Raw genomic sequence first — 27562 nt, forward strand, 5'->3', positions numbered from 1 at the left:
AGGGTTCAGAGTCAACTGTAACTGATACCTATGATTGATGTCCATAATAATTGCACACTTCTGTAATCCTTCCTCACCCCTAACTGTTTTGAGCTTACATTTTGGATATTATTAACACTCAGACAAAAATAACTTGTGGACAATATCATGAAAGTACATAGTTGAGAATTAATCTATTTTTGTAGAACTGTTTAAGAATGATGGATACTTTTTCTTCCTTAAGTAAACACCAGCTAATTCTCTAGACCTCCCTCTTCTGCTCATGAAAAATCCAAGTCCAAATGATTTCATGGATTTTTAAAGGATGATGGCAAGATACAGTATACACAAAGCTGAATTTCTCCACCTGACAAACATCTGATGCCCCTACATTGCTAACAGTTCAGTACTGGAGTTTTGTTGTTTTTTTAATTTTAAGAGAGAACACAACAAATTTAGGAACACTGAAAATTTAAAAAAAAAAATGAGGAGGCTGAAATGTAGCTGTGGAAAGAGACTCCAAGTGAAAGTATCACGTTTATTTTTATTCTTGATAAGCAACAGGGCAGCTTGGAATAAACACCAATTGGAATTTTCTTCATCTCTTTAATGAGTTCAAAGAGGCTAAGCAAAGACATGGAAGAGTTGAACATTGCTGTGTACAACACAGTAAACAGATTAAAATTTTATACCTGAGCAAAAAAGGAATTTAACTATTAACTACAGCATGCAGAATAACTGATAAGTTATCACATAAACCTAGCATACTGTTATTAGGTTACACTCATTCAGATGTTTTAATTTTTACAAAAGCTAAAGATGGAAAAAGCTCCAAGATGAGATGAGTGTGTGACAAAACCACAATAAGGAAAAGCATATGACCATCTAGCAGCCTTTCCAGAGGATCAAAATTATCTGCTGTTTTATTATGCAGGGAGAAAGCAGCAAAAATTCAAAGCCCGCAGAGTTAATAACACATTAGGCATTTAAGCAGGTCTTGAAAATTAAAATATTGGCAGTTTATGAAGTGTTCACAGAAGACCTGAGCCTGCATCTCCTGCCTTCAAATGCCATTTTACAGCTTTGCATTTATGAGCTCTTCCAAATGTGGAATGAAAGGTAGGGACCTGCAGGGAATGAGCCATCAGGTCACAGGCTTGCAGTTTTGTCACCAGAATAACCACAGCCAATTCTTAAGGAATGACTTTCTACCCCATTTGATCGGCCAAAACCCACCTTTTCCTTTCTTCACACCAAAACTGGTATTTTTTCATTTTTGCTTTTTTTTTCCTCTAACCCATTTTGAATGCTTTCGTTTGAAGTGCTTCAGTACAAGTCAAAAACAGTAATACATTTCTCATCCTAATTCCCTTATTTTGCAAAAGGTTCCTGTGGGAGAAAAGGGGTCTGAAAACCTTGATCTTTAACCAGCAGAGCCCATTCTCCCCAGACAGGTTTCATTTTCCCAACAGACTTCTGTTCTCCCCAGTCTCCACATGCAATATACAAGTTGCCTGCTCCCACAGTATTTCTAAGCTAGAAATCAGCTGTTTGCCTCCCTACAGCAAAAGCAGCAAAATTTTGCTTTTGTCATTTAAATTTGTCATGAAGAGATGGGAGGGATGGGAGTGTCTCTTAGCATGAGACAGCCTAAATGAAGTCTCTCCCTTTTATTTCCTCAGTTGTATAGTCACATCCTTGTGGTGACAATCTTATCTTCCCTCAAATCACACCACCTGCCTTGACTTCCCTGCTACTCTTCTTCCACCATTTATGAGTAAAACTATGCATTAAAAATGCATGTGTCAAAATGGATTTAATTCCTTTGTCCACAACATATGCATTTCTTCTCTAAAGTCAGAAATCTTAAACATTGGTAGGTTGTGTGAAAGAGTCTCCAGGGAACTGACTCCTCTTTGCTTCCAGTTTCTTCCTAGCTTTGAAAGCTGCTGATACTTCAGGGTGGATGGAGTCCAGCCGCTGCTCGCACTGAAAGGCTGTGAGGAAGGCCGTCCTGTAGTTGTTATTCATCCAGCCATAGAGAAGGGGGTTAGCAAATGTTGAGCACATGGCAATGACGTGAAACACTGTGTAGATCAGTTTGTACTCTTTCAGGTCTAGCACCTGACTGTCAATATCACTGACCAGCTGGAAGGTGTGAAAGGGCAGCCAGCTGACAGCGAACACGACAACCACACACACCAGCATCTTGGTGGTTTTCTGCCGCCGCTGGTGGTAGTGGTCGTTCCCAGCCCCTGGACTAACGTGGTTCTTGAGCTTGGTCCAAATACGGGTGTAAGCGTAGGAGATGACAGCCAGAGGCAGCACGTACTGGATCAGAAGCATGGAGATGCTGTAGATGGTGCCGTAGTTAAGCTGTCCCTCCCCTGGCCACTTCTCAGAGCAGACCACAATCTTGAAGTCAGGAATGATCTCTATCAGTGAGTATTCACGGAAGATGGCCAGAGGACTTGCCAACAGGGCACTGACTGCCCAGGCAACTCCTATGATCAAGAAGCTGATCCGTTTAGATATTTTGCTTTCCAAGTGGTAGACGATGCAGCGATGCCGATCCAAAGCGATCACAGTCAATGTAACAGTCGACACGTGCACAGCAAGAGCCTGGGCATAAGGCACCAGGTGGCACAAGACTGGGCCCAGTTTCCATTCGCCCAACAGTGTGTAAACTAAAGTGAAGGGCAGGCACAGTGTATTCACCAGCAGATCAGCCACGGCCAGGTTGGCAATGAAGAAGTTAGTCACTGTGCGCATGCTTTTGAACTTGATGATCACGTGGATCACCAGGGAGTTTCCGATCACCCCCAGCAGGATGATGGAACAGTAAGCAAAGATGAGGATTATCTGCACTTCGACTAGCGTCGTGCTGTCCTTCAGTTCGGGTTTAGGGTCGAGAGCCAGCTCGTTGAGTGGCGTGGTGTATCTTGGCAAGTACAGCTTGGTGAACAGCTCCATTTTCATTTCTTCTGTCTGGTTTTCTTCACCTATTGCTTCCAGGGGCCCCATTCTTGCAGCAGCCTGGTCTAAGCAATAGAGCTGTCCCTGAAAAACAAACCAACACAAGAACATGTGGAGAAATCAGCCTGTGGTGGTTAAGACCAGAAGTAATGAACGGCTACAGCTAGCTACAGTAATGAAAAGCTACAGCTCTTTCCTCCTCTAACCCAGGTTCTACATTCCAAGATTAAGAGGAGATCTGTCTTAATATATTTAAATTCTGTTGCCCTTACACTTGAAGCCCGATCCTGTAATATTATTCAGGCATGACTCCTGCTGAAAATTGGGACAGATTTCAAAAGCATTTCAAAGACAAAGTTTGCCTCAGTAAATGCAGAAGGATTAAGATCCAGCTGGGCAGCATATCCTTTTTTTTACAATCCACTACCTAAAACTACTGCTGATTTAGCACAAAACTTCTGTTAATACCTATGGGAATTCTACATGGAACAGCACCATCCAGACTGTTAATAGCATAATACTCTTCCAGCTTTTCCTTAATGGTAAGTGTCCTTTAAATAGTTACCAAAATCTTTTAGGTTTAGGCCCATCCTTAATGCCAGAGAACAGATTATTGATGCCTTTTTTTATGAAACTTTATTTTATGAAAGTTAGTGCCACAAGGCAAGAAAAAATACCCTTCTAGCAGATCTGAAATAGTAGCATTTCTATGAAATGACTGTGCAGCCTATTCATGCTGAAATTTAACACAAAACACAGCTAAATCTCGGATATAAAAAATATTTCCTTTTTGTGTAATGTTTGAAAAAACACAGTTCTTGGAGGCTGCCAATCATTTTTTGACTGCAGCCATAGAGAAGAGCAAATCATTCCCCTTCTGATGTCAGTAAGGATTTCACCACTGGCATCAAAATCACATTCTGTTGACTTCCCCACACAGGCTGAGCCAAATTCTGCTCAGCTAGCCTACACTACCCTAAGAATTCAGTAGGCATGGATGGATAAATGCATGCTTTACAGTTAATTTCTGACGTGGACTTCAATCCTATGTAAAGTGTGCCTGTCCCCAGGTAGACTGTCCAAATCATGGGTGGCGTCACGAGTGCCATGCACCTGTGGATTCCTTGGCTTGACCTGTGAAAGTACTAAGCAAGCATTTGTCAGCATGGTGGGCTCACAGAAAAAATACTGACATTTGCCACTGAGGGGAAAGCCAACACTGAGTTACTACTCTATTTGTTCATTCATACATTGCATAAGTAAAGCAGCAGAGTAGAGAAGAAATGTCACTTGCTTGACACCAGGTGTTACACACAGTTTAGTCCACCTTGAAATCAGGTCTGCCTAAAGAGACATTCAAGCTATTAACAACTGTGGTTTTGTATGCTTTTTTAAAAATTTATTTATTATTATCATTATTTAAATCACAACCACATCACTGCAGATTTTTATTCCTACCTCTATCCCCACTGACATTTATTGGCAACATCGCTAGGTGTGATTTCCTAACGAAGTTGCTGTACATGTGCACCTGCATCTTGTGACTGGCTACTACATTATGCCTCAGAACAAGCACCGTCTGCCAGCAGGTGACTGAGCCCTTTGTGTTTTGTTTGCATACCGCACAATATCCCAAAGAATTTCTCAGTGCAAGCCTTTATTTTTTTCAAAAAGTGCAGCTCAACCACATGAACTGAAAGATATTCTTCCCCCAGACTAAGCTGGTCATTATTATGCTATACTGTTTAGTCAACACTTAGCGTACAATTAATAGTGTAAGCCTGAGAGATACACTGTGAGACATAGCTGACATAGTGTAACACCGTGAGATACATAGCTGAGGTGTGCTAGGTGTTTGTAGAAGCTTACAGTGCAGTTTTTAGTAATGTAATCAGTTGTCACCTACCAGTCTAAGCAAGGGCAGCAAGGCAGGACTCCTAATCAATACACCTTTAGTCCACCAGGTAAAAAATGGAAGAGATACATGAAAATTTGCACCACCAAGGCTATGCAGATGGCCAGAACTCATCTGAGCTTTTCCCTTCAACCTGTGTACCTATGCCCAAGAATTATGCTTGCATATATTACTAAATTACTGTATTACTTTGGTGAGGTCCCAAGACTGTCAGGTACTCCAAGATCTCATAATGTTTTAATTGCAAAATAAAAGCAAGTCATAATTGCACATTACAAGAGAAGGGTAAGAGGGAAGGCAAATTTCACACGTTTTCCATTCTTTGCCATGAACCCAGGGAGGATGATGGAACTCAACCAAAAAAATAATAATAAATAATAATAAAAAGGTATAACAAAAGAAAAAAAAAACATAGCATCCCTTTCTTCCATAGCATCCCTTTCTTCCCAAAAATGTTTTCGCTTGTTTCTCTAGTCACGGGCATTCTCATGACTCTTACTTCCAACCCCTTATTTAGCAAAGCCCTCTTTTCTTCTGCCACTTTTATTCCATTTGTTACTATTTGGTCTGTTGACAAGCATTTTGGTCTTGTCAATACAACAAAGCTGGGGGATGGAGGAGGGACAGACAGGGTTTTGAGCCGAGATGAGCTGATCTGTCACTAAGGGATGCAATAAACTGGACAAGTTTGACATTGCCAGTGGGACAGTTGAGTGGGGGAAGAATCATCTGCTTTTGCTGGACAGGGGAAAACTGAGGTGGCGTTTGCTACCTGAGGAAGTGTTTGGCAGGACCCTTCCTAGTCTTTTTCAGTACAAGCCCTCCATCCGATGGCATGGCTTTTGCACCCCTATCGCACGGTGCTGGTTGTTTGGGTGGTTGTTTTTTTTTTCATTTTTTCCCCCAGCCCCTCAGGGATGCGCATCAAATTGCACCCAACTTTCGGCAGAGGAAGGCCCGGGGCGGATCTCTTACGGTTCCTACAGCAAAAGAAGAAGGGCGACCACCCCCGAGACCCCCTCGGCACGCACCCTGCCTCCCGCGGCCGCAGCGCAGCCACCGGGGACGGCTCGGGAGCCGCTGGGGACGGCGGGGGGAGGCAGCAAGGACCCCGCAGCTCTTCCCATTTCCCCCCCACACCCCAGCCCTGCCCGGCCCGGCCCGACACACTCACCGCGGCGTTTCTCTCCTGGCTGGCGCTGGGGCACGGCGGAAAGTTTGGAGGTGGCGGCGGCGGCGCCCCCCGCATGTCGGGGGGCGGGACGGGGCGGGACGCGGCGGGGGGACGGGGACAGGCGGGGGGGGGACAGGAGGGACGCGGCTCCGCCCCGCAAGGCTGCGGGAAGGGGGCTACGAGCCGCGGCCCCGGGGTGCTCCTTCCCCGGGAGGCAGCGGCCGGAGAGATGCCGGAGGGAGCGGGAGGGGGGTTGGGGGAAAAAAGGGATGATTCTGGTCGGTGCCGGGTGCTGCTTCGCGGTGCTTCCGAAGCGCCTCCCGGAGAGGAACGTGAAGGGGATGTTCTCGCTGCAGGGAACTGCTGAAATCCTTGGCTGTGAGCGCCCCTGCTCACGGAGATTTGCTGCTCCTCGTTAGAAGGGATGTGCCTAGTGCTAGAGCAGGTGTAAGCGTGAATAAAGCATTTACATATTCCGCCAAGAGCAGAATGAAAGATTGCAGGTTTATTTACCAGGCTGCAAAGGCAAAGGCAACAGCTGCTGTAGTTACGAAGTTCTGTGCTCAGTAACCTTCCAAAAAGCTCTCCTGTCAGCCTAGCTCCAGCCAGCACTGCTTCCTTCTGGTGGGGTCTGCCTTCATGAAACCCCATCAGTAGGACCTGCTTAATATTCCTCTGATGCCTCTCTCCAAAGTGTAATTTACAAGATGAGAATCAAAGGAGTGTCTTAGTGCATGGCTGGAGGGCCTGATTCACTGAGCAGTGCTTCAACCCTAATGTTACTCCCAAGAACAGGAACCAGAAGGCTCCGCTTTCTCTGAGGCTACAGCTCCAATGCTGGGACAAATCTCCTTTCAAATCTTACAGAGGGTGCTATCTGGAAAGGGAATGCTCTCTTCTCTCTCTCTTCTTTGCATTAATATTTCAGGTAGTTTCAAAGTTCAGCAGCATAAGCTTCCCTCTTCTGTCCTCCTTTTCTTCCTAAGATGACCCTGAACTAGAACTCTTTCTTTGTCAAAGGTAATGGTCCTTGCTTTGGTTATAGCTCAGTACAATACTCTTATCAGAGCACAGAATGTGAGTATCAAAGAGTAACTTCAGCGATTTACATTTGTTTTTGAAATTCAAAACATGTCTTGACAACCCCCTTAGATCTTTGCTAATTCAGGCTACCTCTCTACGAAGGGCCTTGCTCTTCGTCCTTCGGCACTTCCAAGGCAGTTAATGGAATGCTCCAAGCTTCTTGCAAAACAGATTTCTTTGATGACTAAATAAAGAGCCAGGAATTTCAGTTCTCCTACCCCTGTTTATTTATTTTCCCAACTTAATTTCACTGTGGGATTTATTTTTTGGTGTACCAGCAGACATGACTGCATGCCATGAGTTTTAGTACAGCACTGTTATAATGCGTGGCTGTAACTGCAATTCTTGCCTTTCCTTCTCTTGCGAACAGTGTGTGCTGGTGTTTACTCATCTTAGGGGTGTTGCTATTGTGCTTCACTCCACACACTCTAGCTTAACATGTATTTTTGCTTCTCCTAACATCTTGAAGAGTATAGCAATGCTACAGATCTTTACAATCTGTCTAGCTCAAATCACCTCAGCATTCCATAGCTAAGGAAAAGCTTTTCCTTTCTTTTACTTCCAAACTCCTGGAGAAAAATCAGGAAGAAGTGCAGGTTCCTAGGAGCTGTTAAACCAGCAAAGGTCACAACCCTCTCCAGGCAACACATCCCACAATTTGACAACCCTCGCCGTAAGACAAAATTTCCTTGTATCAATTCAGAGTTTCCTCTGTTCCAAATGCCTCCTGTCCTAGCCCTGTGCTCCTGCTGGTGTCTGCAAACAGTAGTTAGATCTCCCTTTAGCCTTGTCCTCCTTAAGGCTGAACAAACACAGTTCCCACAGCCCCTCTTTGAATGCAGTGTGGTCCAGCCCCTGGTCATCTCGGTGGCTTTTCGTTGGGCTCGCTCCAGTCTGTCAATGTCTTTCTTGCAGTGGGGACTCCAAACCAGACCCAGTATTACAGATGTGGTTTCACACCTGCTGAATAGAGGGGAATAGTCACTTCTCTCAACCTGCTGGCTACACTTTTGTTATGTCCTGATATAGACTGTAAGCTAGACTATGTCAGTTGGCTTGCATTAAATAAATGAGCTACCCAAACTTTAAATCCCAGCTTCCTATTTAAGGCAAGCCTACAAAATGAGCTTTTTCTGTGAATATGTATATGTACCAATGTGAAATGCAGGCTGTATAGCTGAAGAACTTGAAAAAAAAATAATCTGTTGGACATATGTTGTTTCTGCTGGAAATCATGCTTAAGGAAGAACTGCAGAATGTAAGAAATTTGATATGCATAGCTTTCCTCCAGCAGTAGCTGTTTAACCACCTTTACTGTTAGAAAGTTGTCTTGCCAAATTCTGTCCAACACAGGGTTTCTCAGAAGCAATAATAAGCGTTCCTGCCGGCACCTCAAAAGTTTACCACTTCTCAGAAGCAAAACAAACAGATAAAAAGTTCTGCACATAGTACCCAGACTTGAAGCAGTAATGCCTTTTTTTTCATAGACACATAGTCATAGTAAGAGAATAAAAAAAGAGTCTTTGTCCATAAATTGTCCAACATCAGATTTGCTGGAGTGGAGAATAATATTTGATGGACATCAGCAAGGCAGAAAAGGCAGAATCTCACTCCTCCCTTGTGCCCAGACAGTATTCTCCTTATGTCATTGTGGTAAGGAGTGAATTTAAAAGAAATCACTTCCCCTTGAGCACTGACCTTTAAAGTAGCATTGTGCTGCATGCCACTGACTTGAGCCAAACTCTGCCAATCCTTAATCACACAGATATTCCTGGAGCGAGTCAGGTTTTATAGCATGCAGCATTCTACCTAACACTGACAGTCATTTAAAATTGACTTAAATGAAAAGACAACAATACCTGAAAACGTGACCTCAAGAGAGAAAACCTATCTCGAATTTTTTATATGTGGTGCCAACACCAAGATTATGGAGTATAAAATTATTCAGGACCAAACTTCTTCTTGTTTAAAGGGCCTGAACAGAAGTGTTTAAGTAGCTAAAGAATGAAGTTTCTAGTTACATAGATCTGTGAACACTTTAGAGTAAATTTATAAACTGTCCTTTGTTCTCATTCCCTTTTGGTTTAGATTCAGCCTCCCAGGTTCAATTCAACCTCTCTCTCTTTTTTCAAATGCAGTAATAAGAAATAGCTGTATGCATAAACAATAGCAATCAATCTACCTTAGGCAAATAAGAAGATAAACACAAGACAGTGGGGAACAGGAGAAATTGATAGATATGTGAAGTATCAGCTTCAAGTTGCTAACAGCAGTACTTCACCACCACTGCTTGTTAAACAATCAGTTTAGTGCATCTGGTTCAAAAACTAATACCACTAAGGGCTCAATTCAATTGCCTGTTTGTCACAGGCTGTGATTGAATCCAGCATCGTCACCACATAAGACAGCGCTGCAGAGCTGTGTTTTGTTTTAAACATTGTCTTCTCAAGGCATCTAACACGTTGCCATAAAGTTGTTCCATGCAAAGAAAGTTAAAACTGTAAAGTACAGTAGCTCACTTAAGAAATGACAGATTTAAGGTGGCCCATTTAATATCAATACAGTCATTTTTGTTTATTTAACTATAATACAGTCTTTAAGTAACATATTTTACATAAACATATTTAAGTCACATATTTTTTCTTTGTCACTGCTTTATTCAGAGCCCCAAATTAGCAATGTTTATGCAATGAGTAAATTCTTATTTTTTCTTTTTTTTTTTCTTAGTATATATTTTGCAGTTTCATTCATTCTCTTTACCAATATGCTATGTTTTCTCTGCAAAGAATATAAAGATTGCCATTTCTTTACAGGATTTTCAATAGTGTTTTCATCACTAGACCTTGAAAACAACTACTCAACTTTTTTTAAGATCTACTTCCTGTCATCTGGAATTCACAGAGGTTGGCCAAACATTTAATTGTACTTAAAAAATATGGGGAATAAACAACTTTACATTATTTTTTTTGTTGATTGCATTTTTAGAGTTTTTTTCCTTCAATCTCATAAAATTACATTTTTCATTAACTCCTTTTTTTTTTTTTTTTTTTTGAGACAAATATTTCTGCAAACCCTAAAATGTTATGTGGAAGGTGACACTTCAATAAGCTATTAAAAGTTAGTCATAAAGCCAGTTGTTGCAATTACTAAAGACTTTTTAGATGTTCCTGAGGCTAGCCTAGTCTGTTTATTTTTAGAGCATTCATCATAGAAAATAGATTCTCACTTATAGCTTAAAGCTCGAATATGGTACACACTCCAGTCCTCAGTTTCTGGTAGCTGGGAAAGCAGTATCTCTCTAAATGGTTTCCAAAAGTGAGTCAACTACATCTACTTGCTGTATGCTTGCTTGAACGTTGTTTATTTCTAATTCTGGAAATCCTTGTCTGTTACAAGCAACAATGCCACTCACCCTTTGCTTTGCCTAAAATGATTCCTGTAGCAATTTCAAAAAGTTATGTAGGTTCATAAAGCTTAATCATATGGCCATAATGCTTATTTTCCAGTATCCTGATGAAATTTGTTGAAGTGCTGCATGAATTGTCTTTGGAACAAAAAGAATTAACCTGAAAAGACAAATATCTTTGTTTTATACGTCCCCCCTCCTGCACCCTCCCAAATTACATTTCTCAGAGTGTAGAAACAATCGTAAAGTTTACAAGATGTGCCATGTAAAGCACATCATGTTCATTGTGAGGTTAAATAGTTAAATATAAGATGTGATTAAAACAGCTTCTAGTAGTTTATGGAACTGTGTCATTTAACATAAAGAAACGTTTTTTCACTCGCAGTTCATGGGATAGTGACACAATAGTGAAAAGCCAAGTTAATATCTTTCCCTCTTAGTTGAAAGTGAATTAGTAAGTTTTCAGCAAATTATTTCAGTTCATTTTTTCATGTTTACAAAGAAATTTCAAGCTGTGCTAAGCCACATCACTGTCTTCATCCAGGGTTATTTTGTACCTCTGTATGGCTTTTTATGGAATAATGCAATTTGGTAGCAACATATGGCATTAAATTCATGGATTTCATTTGTGAGCATTTTTTGTTCTTGAAAAATTAGTTTGATTACTAAAGAAATGAAAAAGGAACACTTTCCATACCTATTATCACTTCACTTCATTTTGAAATGAAGTATTTACTGCCTTCTTTTGTGCACTCTGTCACAGTTTTAGAACTTCTAAAGGACATCTGTTCTAGGCTAAATGCAACAAACCTGCACAGTCCTCTTCTCCAATGATAATCATATGACTCAGACACTAGCATCCAGAAATGTTTAACAGTGTCAGCTGCTCCATCTTATCCCTTGCTGATACACTGACAGGATACGTTCCATTACAGTCACCACGTCTACAAGTATCGTGAAACTTTACGGTCCTATTTTTGACTGACACCACTGTATGGGAATCAATTAAGCTTGTCAGCCTAGCTTCACATAGTTGAGAGAGAACTCTAATACTTTCATAAAGAGCCTTGCTTCCCACTCAGAATTGAACTGGCAGTTTTCTAAACGAACCCTTTGTTTTCCTTTGTTAATTGCCCATGATTCACATCCACATTTTGCAGATTGATGGCATTTTAATTGCTAAGGGTATTTAAGGATCAAGGATAGGAAGAGGCTTGGGAAAAAGCGGGTAGGGGACTGGTATGTTTGGAAGGCTAACTGTTCTGTGATTGCACACAGCCAGGAGATCAGCAGCCAGAGCACCATCTGTGCACACAGCTTATGTGTATGACCCAGCTTCCTCACAAAGGAATGTGTCAGCTTCTGCTTTTCCAGATCAATTGAAAGCCTCCTTCATGCTAGGAGCTCCAGTGAAATTCTGTGACTGTTCCCTGAAGTCAGATCTAATCTCCTTGCCCAGCATGCCCAACAGGTACAGGTTTTCTTCAGCAAGAAGCTCTTCCTGCAATGCTGCTTCCACACATTGGAGCTGGGAAGGTTCGGCAGCTCTTCAGTGTCACCTCACCGCCCTGTGAGTTGTGGAAGGATCATCTCAGCATCCTGGAGAACGGTAAGAGATATATGATCCCTCACGGAGATGTAAAAGCATCTCAAGAGGCTATGCGCAGTTGTCTGTGATGGAGGTGTTTGCATCTGAGATAGTTATCCTCAACTTCCATGTAGATGATGGCAGGCTTAGATGGATCTGCCATTACACAAAATTAATGCCACATGTTCTTATCAACAGGTAGCTGTACGGGGACTCAGAAAAAGCAGATTTCTCTACAGATTATATAGCAGAGTTCTGTCTACTAAAGACCGCTCTGCTTCTGTGAATCTCCACACATCCTGTCTCACCCTGGCTTTTCTGTTATGTACAGAAATTTTCATTTGTGTCTCTCACCAATTCATTCCCCTTTATTCCAAAAGCTTCCTGTGATCCTAGTTGCCCTCCAGCATTGATTCCTATCAGTCAGGACACTCCCATCCATTTCCATCTTCTTTCATTCCTGTCACCTTCTTCCCAACTTAATCTTACCCACAGCTTCTGTACTTGCTTCTGCATCTGCTATTGATCTCCCCTCCTGGGGATATCAGACGCACTCTTCTCTCTTCTAATAGCACAATTTGTTCACCATCAGAAAACAAGAAAATTGTGTTAGTGTCCCTTTGTGAGAGGGAGGGGGAGCTTCTTTATCTTCCTCTTTATCTTTGGTCCAATATAAAATCTGAGAGTGAAATTTGGCACATTGCTTCTTTACCACCTCATTTCTCTCCTCAGCAAGGATGAATCACCACACAGTTTTGCGCGTTTTTAACATTATAGTCCAGTTCTTTATAGTGCAAATGTATCTGGCCTACTTAGTGGAAAAGTAGTGAATGTCATTAATAGGAATCAAGATAAACTCTTGGGTAATTTCTGTTAGATTTTCTACCACCTTATGACATTTTAAAGAAAATTTACTTTATGAAAAAGTCAATTGTTTAACTGATCTGACTTGTCAGAGTCAACAGGCAGAGGCATTGAACAAAATAGCTTTATTTTTTCTCCAAGCAGTCCAGGACATTTTATCTTATACTCTGTAGTTAAATGTCAGTTATGACCATTACAACCTAACCTACAAGCAGTTTTCTGAAGCAGATTGAGGAAATTAGCTTTCCCTTAAACCTAATGGGAATTGGGTATCTGTCTTCTCAGCCACCACTGAAAATCCTAACCTCAAAGTTTTAAGTTATTTGTTCTCTGGCAGAGGCTTGTACTTGATAGTTTCTCGGGTAGGTATTATTTCTGACTGTTCAGCAGCAGAACAGAACAGACATTCCTGTGTCAAGGAAGGAGACAAAAAAAAATCAGTAAGTTCTGTATATCAAGAGGTTGCTTCTCCCTAGAATGGATTTGCTCCAACAGCTTACATCATTCCCTCAGATCTTACAAGTACAAGTCAAACTATGAAATATGCAGAGCATAGTACAGAAAAGTATCGCTGAGTAAAAAATAAGCACGAATCTTTGTGACCTCTGCACAAGTCCAAGTATAAGCGGGAGATGCTACTGGGAACTTCTGTGATATATTTTCAGGCCAGCTTTTGGTTGCACAGTGTAAAATTAAAGAAAAAATTAGCAGTGTAAAGAGATTTAACTTTCACTTGCAAACAATTTTCTTGTTCTTTTAGAGTCATCTGGCATTATGAATACCTTATGCCTGGAGGCGTATGACCTACAGCTTGTTCCTTGAAATGTTAAGGGCTGCTAAGCAAACCTTGGCTCCCAAGAAGAACACGGGGTTGAAAGGTTTTATTGTGTTCCCATTGAAAACAGAAGTAAAATTCATACCACCTTTGGACAGGGCAGGATTTTTAGGCAGTGGAACCTGCTGGTGTAGCAATTCCAATCCGGAATTGTTTCCATGCTCTTATATTTCTTTGAAAGTAGGCCCTAAGGAAGCAGTGTCCTCCACTGAGCAGTGTCTCGGTTAATGTGAGTTGAGGAGATATTTGCACCTAGCAGAAAAAGTGGGACCCTTGTAGAAAAGGTCACGAGTTAGGTAACACTGATGGTGGGCTTGCTTTCTTGGAGTAACCCATTTATGAAATGGTCACACAACGTGATTCTGTGAAGAGAGATAACTAGGACCTGTGCAATACTAATTCTATTTTAAATAAATCTCCACTTAGGAATGGGTGCCTCCAGGAGCTACCACCCTGGAGCCTATTTCTCCTAGAAATTCCAGCACTTCCTAGCTTAAACATACCTCTCTGTGTCCTCCCTCTACCCTTCCCTCTATTTCTTGTGAAAACATTTCATTTTGGAAGCAGCCTTATGCATCAAATGTTGTTTTTGCAGATGTATTTTGCAATACAGGGCAACAAGTCAATAAATTTGAAGACAAAAAGTGCTTCACCACACTCAAACAAACAACTCTTTTGGCAGAATAAGCCCATGGTTTATTCTATTGCAACAGCAGTGACTCATAACATCCACAATGCATCACCTCTCACCTTATTATTAAATACAATAGGCATGTGCCTTTTGAGCATATTTAATTCCTGTACCAGCATTTATTTGGAGGTGTCCGAATTAGTTTATTAAGAAAATCTACAATAGTTTTACTATTGCAATATTACAATAAAGTACTAACATACACTAGAGGAAAAATATTTCGCTTATTAGTTATGCTTCCTTGTGAATGTTTACAAAGCATAATAGAAAGAATAGGTCAAGCTTCTAGATAAGAAAAACATGTCTTTAATATAGATAACACAGTTCTGCAATGTTTTTCTGGTAAACTCAGTAGAACAATGCAGTAATGCTAGATTGCACATTTATAAATATGATTGCAGGGATATAGTGTGCTATATCACCAAATATTATTTTGTAATAATTCCCATGTCAAATATAATTATTAATTTATAGATATAAATGCAAGAAGAATTTGCATTGTACCTTTCCATGGAAAATATCCATTTATACTGAAAAAGGTCCATGTTAACAAACATTGATATATTATGAATAAATATAATAAATAATACCAAGCTTAATGAAAGGGAGAAAAAGGTGTAAACTTAAATATCAGGTTTTGATGATCTTTTCATATGTCAGGCTTTATGTTATTACTATTTTTTTAATCTTAGGTGAGCTAAAACCACAATTTTCTGATGCTGTACAAATAGATCTGCCAGTCCTACAGTGGGGGCTATTAATTTGTTCCAGATCTGATCCAGATTTTCCAAATAAGTTTATACTATATACATGTGTTATACTTCAGAAAGCTTAAAGACGGTGGTGCAAGAAAGGCCAATTTAAAACCAGGGCTTGGATCCTGCTACTCACCTTTGTTTTAAGGAAACAGGACTTTAATTTGGTGTTGAGCACTACTTCAGTACAAGCTCCACAATTTAAAAATATGTTAGGGAAATGTGTCAAGATTCAGGGTCACCTTCATGTCTGACAACAGCCTTGCTGTCTGCTTTCCATCGGTGGCTTTGTCTCGCAGAAAACTGGTCAAAAAGAGTCTTGGGGTGAAACTAAATATACAAGGAGGTTTCCATGCTAAGAAGGCGTCTACAGGCAGTGTACTTGGTTTTTGTCTATACAGAATAGATATATTTTAATTTATTGCAGACTTCTTAACATCCCCTCACTTGGACTGTTTTGATCTAAGCTTCTTCACCCTAGATAGATGTGCAAAGAATTAAGTCTATATATAAAGATCCATCCCTCTCAGGTTCCTGCTGCTCAGAAGCAGCTTCTGGCTGGCAACACTTGGATTAGCACAGAATCACCCAAAGAGGATTTTCTACCATTTCCGTACACAAGTGGTGGGCTTCATTGGGCTTACTAAAGCTTGCAAAGGGAAATCCTGCCTCACTAGCTTTCGGAAGTTGTACAGGGTATCCACACACCTGTGGTATATTTTACTTGGGTTTTCAACAAGCCATTGAGGAGATTCCTAACAGAATACTACTGAAGAAAATAAGTTGCCATGAGACTGATGCTTGGGTGAACTGAAAGCTGCCTGCAGGTAGAAAGCAAAGGGATTAATTGTTGCTATCCAGGATGAAGAAGAGTCAGTAACAGTACCTCTTAGGGAATGAGTATTATTTAAGATCTTCATCAATGACCTGCAGAAGAAAACGTTGAAGAAATATCTCAAAGTTTGCAGATAGTACTGTACTGCTTCAGGGAGTCAAATGGCACACACATGTGGCAAGGAGCTCCTAGTGCTCAATACCGTGCTGAGTGGGTGCAGTAAAAACTGGTAGATGAGTTTCTGCATAGATATATCATGCACGTACAGAGAATAATCTAAGCCTTGCTTACCCAGTGCTGAGCTGCAAACTGGCGGCTGCAGCTCAGGAGGGAGACCTGGGCATTGCTGTTGGCAGCTCTCTGAATTCATCTGCTTCAAATGCAGCAGCAGCTAGAAGTGGGAACAAAGTTTTGGGTTCTCTCAGAACAGATGCTAAGAGCAAAATAGAAAATATAAAACCTTAGTGCATTCACATCCTGAACACTGTGTTTCCACATTTTAGGAAGGACATAGAGAAATCAGAGAAGATGCAGAGAAAGGCAAGCAAGATGCTTAAAGGGAATGGAGCAGCAAAACAGAAACACCTGGGACTTTTCATGATCTTATCCCACTCCCACCCCCAAAGGCTTGAGAGTCAAGGCTTACAAAACCGTGAAGGCAGTGAATAAAGCAATACAGAATTGTTATTTGCCAAGTCCCGTGATGTCCTATGGACACTTACTGAAACTAGTTGGAGAGAAGTTTAAAATCTGTGAAAGATACTTGTTTTATACCACAGATATACCTGCCCTACCTTCTGGAATTTGCTGCTACAGGAGACTGTGGAAACCAACGTTGTCAGCAAGCTGAAAAAAGCTGAAGCAGACAAACTCCAGGGCAGTAGGTCCATAAACAGGTACCAAAAGGCACGGGCAGGAACGTGCTCGCTGCCATCCTCATTGTGGCTGTGGGTGCTGGAGGGGTACCAGGAGAAGGACTGCAGAGGGGCAGGGATCACGAATTCTCCAGGAGTGGTGTTTCGTATTGCCACTGTTGTAGGTGAAACGGATGATTAGTTTGACCCAGAACGCCATTTTCTATGTTGTCATGAAAATAAGACCCTGCACTCCTTTGGTAGAGCTTAAAGCTGCCACTTCAGAGTTATTTCCACCCATTTAATTTTGATTGCATCTCAGTAGGCAGTAAATGGTGTGGGATATTTCTCGGCTGAAAGAACTATGTGGTAATTATCAATGGCAGGATTTTGTGTGTGCGTGTGTGTGTGTTGTTTTGGCTGTGTCAGGAAAGGAGTTGAAGAAACTACTTTAAACAGATTTGGATCATCAGTATAAATCTATAGAACTTTAAAATTATGTAAATCTATTCAAATAAGAGAAATATGCTGAGCTAAGAGAATGAGTTACAAACAAGCAGGCACAAAACACAAATTTTATTTTTAATGAGTGTATTTTTTTAGGACCACGTTCTGTTACTCTCATTAAAATTTCTGGATCAGAGTCCAATTTATACAGCTGTATTTTGTTCCCAGGTGTTCTGGTGGCTTGACTGTTGTACTTTGCATAATGAGTAAATCATTGTTTTCAATAATGAGGAGTTGCTCTAGTAATGGTATCAGGTTTGGGACCTAAATCATTTTTAAAAGGACCATAAGGCTGAGAGGCTGTAAAACCCCCTGGCTACATGGTGCTGGCTGTGGGGCTATCGGGAGCTCTTCAAGCTTCTTGCAGCAGCTCCCACTGAGCCATTTGTCTCAGCAGCAATTCTTTCTCATCTTGAGGATTTCATAGGAACTGAATGCGGTAGCTTCTCCTCACCTACCCCTTTCTGTCATACTTAGTTTTCTTTTGTTGCCCATCTAGCTCTAAATACCCTGCATGGCAGAATGCCTCTTTGCTTTTCTCTATTTCTCTTTGCTCCTTCTCCCAGTTCAGAGAAACAGCTGAAAAAAATGATGAGCTTTCCATCACCCCTCAACCAGAAGGTGATTTTCTGTTGCAGAAAATACTGAAGAAAATATTTGTGTTATGTATAGCTAGCTATTTTTTCAAAAATTATTCCAAGGCATGCTTATGGCTACATATTTATATTCATCAGGTATCACATCCCAAGACAATTAGTTGCGGGTTGCAGTTTTGATATCCATTTGCTGTGTCACAGTGCAGAGAGAATAATGCCAAATCACGTCATCTGGAAATGTGCTTTATTTGAGCAAAAGTATGAAGTATGATGTTTACTTTTTTTTTTTCTTTTTTTCCTGGAGAGTAAGAGAGCAAACAGCTAATAATGGGGGGGGGGGGGGGGGGGGAAGTCTCACAGACTGGTTATGTGTGAAAAGATGCTATTTGAATTAATGGGTGGCAATTTGCTCTGCATATAATTTACAGTCTCTATGTCCCTATATATAACAGCAATAGTAAAAACCAACATCAGCTATGCTCTTACTGCTTTTAAATTTCATTTGTTGTTGCCTGCATCAGCCTTAACTTAGTTTGGTCTATTATTGCCACAGAGGAAAAAAAACTTTGCTATGATTAAGGGTGGGAATTTGTCTATGTTTAAAGGTGTTCTAAAATCCATTGTTTATTTCAAATACAGTGAAATTTGGTGGGTGTCTAGAGGGTGTATGAAGATGTGATCGCATTGCAATCTGGGATAATATAAGCTGGAGATTGTTGAGGAACAGTGCCTCAAGGCAGAAACTTCTCATTTTCATGTTTGACAGGTTCTTATAACACATTGCTGACATTGTCCCTAGACAATTGAATCATAATTCTGATCATGCCTGATTGATCTCAGTGGCTTGACACTTCCCTTTGCTAGCACATGGGGCTCACATCCCAGTATCAAGTAAGGAATCCTGATTTGAAAACCAGTGCTCTCTAAACGTCTCGCACCACTCCCACAGCATTTCCTACTCCTCATGGTGAACTCAGCTGAGGCAGCAGCAGCAGTTCTCCCCATCTGTGTTCAGTTTCAAGAGGGACTGAGTAAAGGCTACTGGGATGCACAGCTCAACTCTTCGGTTCTGTTTTCAGGGCTTTCTCTGCACTATATGTTTCAGAAATGTAATCATATATCTTCCTCTGTTGCCAGCCCAAATAATTAAGGGCTAAATCATGGCATTGCCATGAAATATGAGACCAAACAACGTTATGCTGTCTGGGAGCAAATCCAGAGACAGAATAGCTACATCTCTAGTGCTGTAGAGGCCAAAATGGTTATCCCTTACATTCTTTGCTCACAAATGCCCTCAGGATCAGCAGTGACAAATACCCTTGCTGGTATTCCCCTAGGGAAGCTTCAACAGCATCCAGTATTTAAATCACCTTTGGAGGCTCACTAACTTTCAGGCTGTCTTGTGTGACTGACAGTATTTGTAGCAGTAGTTGTGTCCCATAAACCATCATTGCAGAGACCTCAGTAGCTTCCTGAAGTGATGAATAGCTCCCCCTCTTGATTCAGTCCGCAGTGGCAATACCAGCCTGAAACCTAAGGAAAGATCAGTAGAGTTATATCACCTTTACAATCAGTTTGAAACTTGGTTCTTACTTCTCTTCTCTCTGCATGAACACTGAGCCCAAATTTTCTCAGTCTGTCAATATATATCCATTGTACAGTAATCCTCATGTTCCTTCCTTTGATTTCCTTTTGTCCTCTCCTCTCTACATGTCTCTGACTATTCTTGCTTTATCTTTATATGGTTGAAGAAATATGCAGGCTTTTTCAAACAGCACATTTTTTTCTTACATGAGCCATAAAATGATGTACCTCTTTACAGCTGATCTACTTCCCTCATGAGGTAAGATACTCAATGCATCCTCAAAAAAAAAAAAAAAAAAGAAAGAAAGAAAAGATGCATCTTAAAGTAGCTTTTGGGGACGAAGGGGGAGGTGAGAAAATAGTTCTGTTAAAAATGCCAATTAGCCAAGCCAGCTGTGATTGTTGAGATCATTCAGAAGCAAACACTACAAAATGAGATATACATGTTGCATACACATATATGCGCATATGCATATGTGCACATACATGAAATGGTTGTGTCTTATTTTTCTTTTATTTTTTTCCATTTCTTTCTGCTTCTAAGTCAAGGAAAAAGTTAAAATCTGAAGAGTTACAATCTGAAATTTCTTAACGTTAGATAGAGGTTGAGCCAACTTTGCAAATTCTTGTAATGTTATTCCAAGTATCACAACTGATAATGCTTTCTCTTCAAGCCCCAAATGCTAGCAGCAAGAAATTGCAGAGGAACATCAATTTTCAGTTTTGAGTACATCTTGAGCCCTTCTGATCTCATAGAAAAGTTTGAAGCTGGCTCAGAAATATAGCCTAAAGAAAAAAATAAAGTAAATAAAAAAAAAATCAAGACTTAAAATCTTATGACTTTTAAACAAGTCTGATGTTTTTCCAACTGCATGAATTTTGAAGACAGGATTGGCAATACTGTGCATCATAGCTCTAAGCCAGTTGAAGAAAATATCCGTATCATGTGTACTACTAAAAATGCAGTAAAGTGCTGTCCTGATTAAGAGTTACCTTAATCTTTTATGTTCAGGTACTGTCCTGATTCAAGACCTTTCTGTGTTTACAATCTGAGCAAGATCCAGAAAGATGTTAGGTACTTTGCAAAATTAGACTCAGTTGCATAGAGAGAATTCATGCCAGTGCTGACATTTTATCTAGCAACTTTAAACCTAAAACAAAATTTTTACTCCTAAATTAGAAATTTATGAAAATTCAGCTAATAGTGACAAAGTTGCACCAAGATCTTTCTCTTAATAATCTTTCATTGCTCTTTCTAGCAACTTCACTGTGATTAATTCCTCCGACTTCAGAAGCAACAGCGCAGTAGATAGATCTGAATTATGTCAGTGAGCATATTTTGCAAGCCATCTGTAAATGCTTCACTGGTAGAAAATGGCACAATTTTAAACTATCTTCCCAAATTACTGCAAAGTGCAGCTTTCATATTGAAATAATGAGCGTATTCTTAGTCTCCACAGGCAAGGCAAACTGAAAGAAGTCTTTGCTATAGTTTGTCAGAGAAGCTCACTGAATCTGTGCTGGGTCAGGGTTACTAGGACTTCCAAGCAGCACACAGTCTCTGCATGCGGATGCAATCTGTTCAATACTCAGAAAAGCTGCCAACCTGCTGCTGCTGCACTCAGCTTCCTCTGCACAGGGGCTCTCCTCTGCAAGGCTTGAGATGCATTAAGAATTCAGTTGGGCCGTTTCCCAGATTCTTCTTTTAGGGTGCCTAAATAGGCACTCTGAAAGAAGGTGCAGCAAAACCTATGAAATAAATGTTCTACTGAATGCCACGCAGTGCTCTGGTCCTCCTCTGGACGTGGACTCATGGCAGGTCCTCAAGCTCCCAGTGGAGATGAAGGCTACTTTATGTGTGGACTCTGAGAACTGATAAGCCAAGCTTTAGGGAAAACACCTTATCCCCTGATCAATGACTCTTCCCTTACACAGCTCATCCTCCTGGTTGCAGTTTCCCTTTGTAGACAGTAATATGTGTCATTTGTTTCAGCAGTGATAATGGAAACTAAAGGAGACATACAGTGAGATAAATGCTGATAGCAGAGGTTCTCTGGATTTACACAGAACTGTCCCAGACTTGCACCTAATCCCCTCCCAAGAAGTGTTTATAAATGCGTACCTTTGGAATGGGCTCAGACTGACATTTATAGCTACCAGCAGTGAGATAGGTGAGATAGGTTTCTTTCTTTGATATTTGTGCTTGTCCTTCCAGCCTTTGGGATATAGTATATTTGTTGGAGGATGGGCTTGCCCTTCTGGACTCAGCAAGGGCATTTTTTATCCCTTTCAGAATCGGGGATATTTCGCAGTACTTTTTATCTCTTTGTCATATGGAGGTGATCAAAATCTATAAAAAAGAGACAAAACCAATTCCTCCAGACTGGGCAACATATCAGAAACGCTTATTGCACTTTATTGTGTCTGAGAATAATGCTTCAAATCATAATCAAAATGACTCTCAGAAGAATGAAAATAGCTTGGTTCATCTTTACACAGGAAAAATAAAAACAAGTAAATGATAAGTGTTAAGCATAACACTGTAATTGCCTGTCTAGTAGCCTGTATTCAGGCTGAACTCCCACTGTCTTAGCTTCATTTGTCAAGCAATTTATTTAACGGGTCCATCATCACAGAAATGCTTTAGATACCAGGAAAGACAAGTCAAGAGATAGTGGTGGCCTTTTAAAAAGATTGTATAAAAACATGGTGAAACCCCAAAAGAAATGAGTAATTTCAAGCAAAATCAAGAGTGGTATTTGCCTGACACTATAATGAATTATAAGTAAAATGGAATGCAAACAACATAAATGAATTCAGACTTCCTAAGCATAGAGCTCAGAGAGTTCATTAAATGCATAAATATACTTTATCTTTATTCAGTGTACTTGGATCAAAAAGTATGAAAAGTATACTGTAGCTGGAAATTAATAGAGCAGCTGCTTGAATAGTAATACCTTTATTTTATTATTCTTTTTTTGAACAGGTAGGTTTTTTCAAGTCACCATTCAAGTCAACACTTTTTTAACACTTCAGAGCTATGAGGCAGTCTTTGAAACACTGATGTTGCTTATTTCTTGGGCTGGTCCTTAAGTAGCACCTCTGATATTGTAGTAAATTGTGGAACACATGAAGAGCCTCCTAAGGCTATATCCCCAAGGAAATTGAAGTTCTGGGAGATCTTCCATTGATTTAAAGGGGGAATAAATCAGAATATTAATACCATTGATATTGAGAAATAATAGAAAGAAATAAGCAGTAATACTTCTGCAGGATTACTTAGTATAATTTAGTAGCTCACCTATATAGGGTTATGTTTTCTCTGTTTCTTAACTATACTAATTACTAGTTATTGATTACTTATGTTCATCTTGTTATTGCAGGTCTGTGACAGTAGGGACAACAAATTAAAGAGTCCCTGAACACTGCTTTCAGAGGACCACTGCATCTTGGTAAGAGATGTTAAGCTACAGTAAGGAGCATCATTTCAGGGCCTCACAATGCATTTTTATAAATGTGGGTACACTTATATATGCACTTCATGCAGAGAACAGAACATTTCTCTTTTACAGGAAAACTCAAATTTTGTGAGGTCAAAATGCTGTTAGATAACTCTACCCCCCAGCAAATGCATGTTGTTCTGGAAATGTTTCCAAAGCAAAATCCTGCATCCAGAAAGAAATCAGCCCTAGCCTTGGCCAGAAGAACAAAAAGCCATTCCCTGGACTGCCGAGCAGGGGGGGTCAATTGTTCCAACCCAAAAGAGTGAAGATGAGAAAAGGAGAGCTACAGGCTGGTTGACTTGCAAGAAATATGTGCCCAGCCTATGGTATGTGACATTGAAGAACTGCCTCTGGAGAGGATTATGATCTTTAAATTGTCATCCCATTTGGTAATCCTAATGGTGACCACTATCATTTTCATTTTAGGCATACTTCATTGGGCCACAAATCTAAAGGTTTGATTGTCCCTCTGTGAAGAGTGAATAATCCATCTGTCTTTAGCAGTCTGCAATACAGGAAAAACTCTGTTACATGCTTGCAGTTATTCTTCATGGCAAAGAATCTGTATTTAGGGATTCAGATTTATAGTTCTTCCAAATGCATGTTAGAGTAATTTGAGAGGTTACCATCCCCAGCTGCCTGTCCTTTCTCTCTGCCAGAGGTTATTGCTCCTACAGCAGAGACAATTGAAAGGCTGGCACATTATGTGCACTGCTCATCGCGTGGCACATTGATTTCAGCTTACATAATCAGCGGACTGGGCTATGAGCATAGGTGGAAGCTTTAATTCATCATCCCTACTGGGCCTAGCAACAATAAAGTACTTATCAGCTTCTACAGGTGATAGCCAAATCCCACAGGTATTGAGGGCAAAGCCCTAAATGCCCACCATGCAGGGTGCTGAGCATTGCTACAAAGCACTGTTTCCCACACTGCATGTCCCACTGTTTGTAAGGGGGCAGGAGGAAGAAGTGCTGGCTTCTAGTGTAGCTGCATCAGATAACCCTGGGGATCAGGAGAGGGCTAGGCACATCCAGGTCTAGTTGGCCCAGGAGAAGGCAGCCTGAGAAACTTACCAGTTAGGAGTTCAGGCAGACAAAGTGCTAGAAGTGGCCACTGGGGAAAAAGCCTTGAGAAGGATTTGGAAAACTTAATAATAAGCTCTGTGAAGCCTAACTTTTAAATAGTATTTGAAAATATCGCAACCACGCTGGGCACCTACAAAAAAATCCCAGGAGGCACCAAGTCAATCAAGTATCAGAAAGTGAGGTGATGGGCAAGTCCTAAATGGTAACCCTCCCAAGGCAGCTGCTTTCCCAGACTTGCCGTGGAGCCTGAGAGCATCTCAGTCTGGCACATGTTGTTCAAGTATTCACTTGAGTAATGAGAAATGCAGCTCCAACACCTGTTCCAGTTCTGCAGGGGAAGGGACTGAACAGTTGCCTCCTAAAGGGACTAGTTTACCTCAGCAAAGTGCTATTGTGGAAATTGCACATCACTTCTCTTTTGTCTGAATAATGTGCAGTCTGAGAATGACTAATGTAACAGACTTTGGGAGGATCTAGTGTGTGAATACATCTGAAGCTGCTTGGCACACCCAGGGTTTTGTGAATGCCAAGCAGCAAGAGGCACTGAGGGACCATTTATGGATGCAAATCAGCAGAATTTAAGCACCTCAGGGATGAGGAAGCAGTTAGTCAGAATGTCTGAAATTTCTAATAGTAATTTAATTCTGCAAGCAGACATCTTGATTCACAAGTAGGATTTAGGTTTCTTGGTGGATTTGGCCTTTTTGATCTGGAGATATTTCAAAATGTATCTGTGAATCAGTGGGAGTTAGGGGCTTTGATGTCTTCTGTGCTCGTTTCCTTCTGAAAGCATCTAAATACCTTCCAGTGTCTGGGTCACGAGGAATTCTGTGAAGTACACTGGAGTGTGAGATTTTCCACAGACAGAAGTGACCTTGCTTGAGCAGAGATGTTTCAGCACAGAGCAAAATAAAATTTGCACAGTGTTTAGCAACATCAGAAAGACCCTCTAATCTGGGCATTCCTGCATAGAAAAAAAAAATATTGAAGACATCCAGGCATTGTTAATTATATTCAACCCATTAAACACAAGCATCATACAGAGCAAAATCATTTAGGATTGACAGGTTTTCATATTGCTACCCTTAGGCTTACCCCATGTTTAGAGCAACTCCCATCGATTTCTGTTGACATTAATGACCCATTAACAGTTACATTCAGCGGCTGGCAGGCTGCTCTTTGCCTACACCCATCCCCACCCTGTGCTCACTAAGCTCTCTTCTCTGGAGGTTGCTGCTAAAGCAGTGGCCAAAGAGTGGGGCAGCAGCAACTGCAGTAGAACCAGACCTTCCTAGCATAAGGAGACACCACTGTCACGGCTTTATCTTCAGGGATCATGGTGAAAGAAATTCTTGCTCTCCAGGGTCAGACTTCATTACCTGGCAGCCCAGCCTTTCTCCTTTCCCTTCCTCCATCCCAGAAGGTGCAGCAGATGGAGGAGGTCCTGGCTGCAGTGAAGCAGTGAGTCTCGTAGGAGTGGAGGGTGGAGGCATGAGGCTGAGTGGGACTGGGTGCTGGGAAAGGGGTGACAGGGGTGCAACTTCCAAGTCTAGGGTGGAAATTAAGTAGGCAATGATCCTAGGAAAAGAGGCATGGTGAAACATGGGAGAAGGGTGGGGGGGGGGGGGGGGGGGGGGAAAGTGAATAAGACCTGCTTGCCCTGCCAGACTTCCACAGCTCCCTGAAACCTTTCCTTCATCCTGCTCAGAGCCCTTCAAACTTCACTGACCCCCACTTCCTCCAGGAGGCTGAAGTTTCCCCTGACCTCTTCCAATCCCACCCACATACCTGTGAGGCCATTAGTGATGTCCATCCTAGCCCCTCTGCTCAGTCTTCACCAAAGCCCTTCAGTCCTCATGTAGCACCTGGCCGGCCTTTCCTCACCACCCAGTGGCCTTTCCTACCCCAGGAGCCTCGGCTAGTCACTCTTAATTACATTGCCAGGAACCCCCACGTGAGCTTGACTGGCTGCACTAACCTTGTTCCTGGTGGGGAGTCTTTTCTCACCCAGCACAGCCCTTTGAAGTCAGCAGGGCTGTTTTTGTGTGGAAGTGCTCACCGCTGAGATGAAGGAGTGCATAATCAAATCCAAAGTATTCTGCTCTGGCACTGTCATCCGCCACACTTCTCCCAGAGCCCAATCAATACACATTTATGGGTCTGCATCTAGGTGCTCTGCATAGTTGGTGAAGATGATTATTCCAGTCTTTCAGTCTTTTTCACCACTACCATTCTTTGTCCCTGTTCTCCTGTAGTGAGGAATCCCATAACGAAGACATACTGTAAAGTTTACATGAGGCAGTGTTTCTTCTGTATCTTGGTTTTCTGATACTATCTTCTATCTGATACCAGGCTTCAAAGTTGAAAAGTAATGTTATATTCAATGACCAGCGAGCATGGGGTTGACAATATACTTGTAATATGTGAAAGTTCTTTGAAATAAACTATTCTCTTTTGATGAATACCCTGACTAACAAACAACCCCTATATATTTTAGGTAGGGATACATTTGATTTTTAATACATATCTCACCCTAGTCAATGTTAGCTATGCTTCAAACAATTTTAGCTGCATGGAACAGATGATAGCTGATTCTTTCTTTCCATTCTTCAGTTCCTTCTCACCTAAGTCTGATCATTTTGAGGCAATGGAATAAGTTGCTGGCTAGAAAGAAAGTTTGGTATGGGATCTGAGACTATGATACCAAAGTAAAGATAACTACACAGAGCACAATGTGTGTAAATGAGACAGAATAAATAACAAGAGAACAAGTTAGTGAAAATGAAATTAAAAGAGGGAAAAGAAATAGAGAAAATATGGACATAAAGCAAAGAGCAGAAAATAGAACTTTGTTGCTGCTTTCTATTGTAATGGCCTTGCTAGAAATGCATAAACTGATCCAATTTATAAACTTAAAATCCCCTGCTCCAGATGAAAAATAATAACTATGTAAAATTCATGGTATTTGTGACTGGTCTTTATTGACAAAGAGTAAATACCCATGACTCTTAATAGAGCTTCAGCTGCTGATATAACATCTCCACTAGAGGCTAATGCTAGAACTTCAGACTGCACAGGAAATACATCACAGAAGCTTAAAAATCTCTTAACGTAAAGTGATTATTATATATCCTAGTCTTATTGGTCTCCCAGCTATTCATATTCAGGCTTTGAAATGTCTGCTTTTATTCCAGCTCTACCATCCCTTTTGCTCTTCCTAAGTTGCACAGAAGTTGTTCAGGAAATCAGCGCCAGTGTCTTTGTGACTGATATGTAAATCAAAAACAAGCGGGAAAAATATAACAAGCCTTTAGGGAAATGGAGGGGCT

General features: G+C 41.0%; 1 protein-coding gene and 1 long non-coding RNA gene across 2 annotated transcripts; one reads left to right on the forward strand and one right to left on the reverse strand.

The window, feature by feature from the left end:
* Positions 1-478: 478 nt before the first annotated feature.
* NPY2R (neuropeptide Y receptor Y2) lies at positions 479-6561 on the reverse strand. The gene is made up of 2 exons (XM_080589063.1): positions 6045-6561; positions 479-3039 (listed from the first exon to the last, which is right to left on the reverse strand). Exons 1-2 carry the CDS (start codon positions 6117-6119, stop codon positions 1846-1848), a joined length of 1269 nt encoding a protein of 422 aa, XP_080445189.1. The 5' UTR covers positions 6120-6561; the 3' UTR covers positions 479-1845.
* A 9583-nt stretch (positions 6562-16144) lies between these two features.
* LOC308194626 lies at positions 16145-27259 on the forward strand. The gene is made up of 4 exons (XR_013950772.1): positions 16145-16997; positions 23026-23094; positions 23215-23471; positions 23572-27259. It is a non-coding gene; the product is annotated as an uncharacterized lncRNA (long non-coding RNA).
* Positions 27260-27562: the final 303 nt, after the last annotated feature.

Source organism: Anser brachyrhynchus (assembly GCF_964034855.1).
Source record: "Anser brachyrhynchus genome assembly, chromosome: 4".
In the NCBI taxonomy this organism is placed as follows: Eukaryota; Metazoa; Chordata; class Aves; order Anseriformes; family Anatidae; genus Anser; species Anser brachyrhynchus.

Excerpts from the sequence above, each read along its gene's own strand:
- NPY2R (XM_080589063.1), bottom strand. The coding sequence starts at position 6,119 with ATGCGGGGGGCGCCGCCGCCGCCACCTCCAAACTTTCCGCCGTGCCCC. Across the intron at positions 3,040-6,044 it reads GCCAGGAGAGAAACGCCGCG|GGACAGCTCTATTGCTTAGA; the intron begins GTGAGTGTGTCG and ends TTTGTTTTTCAG.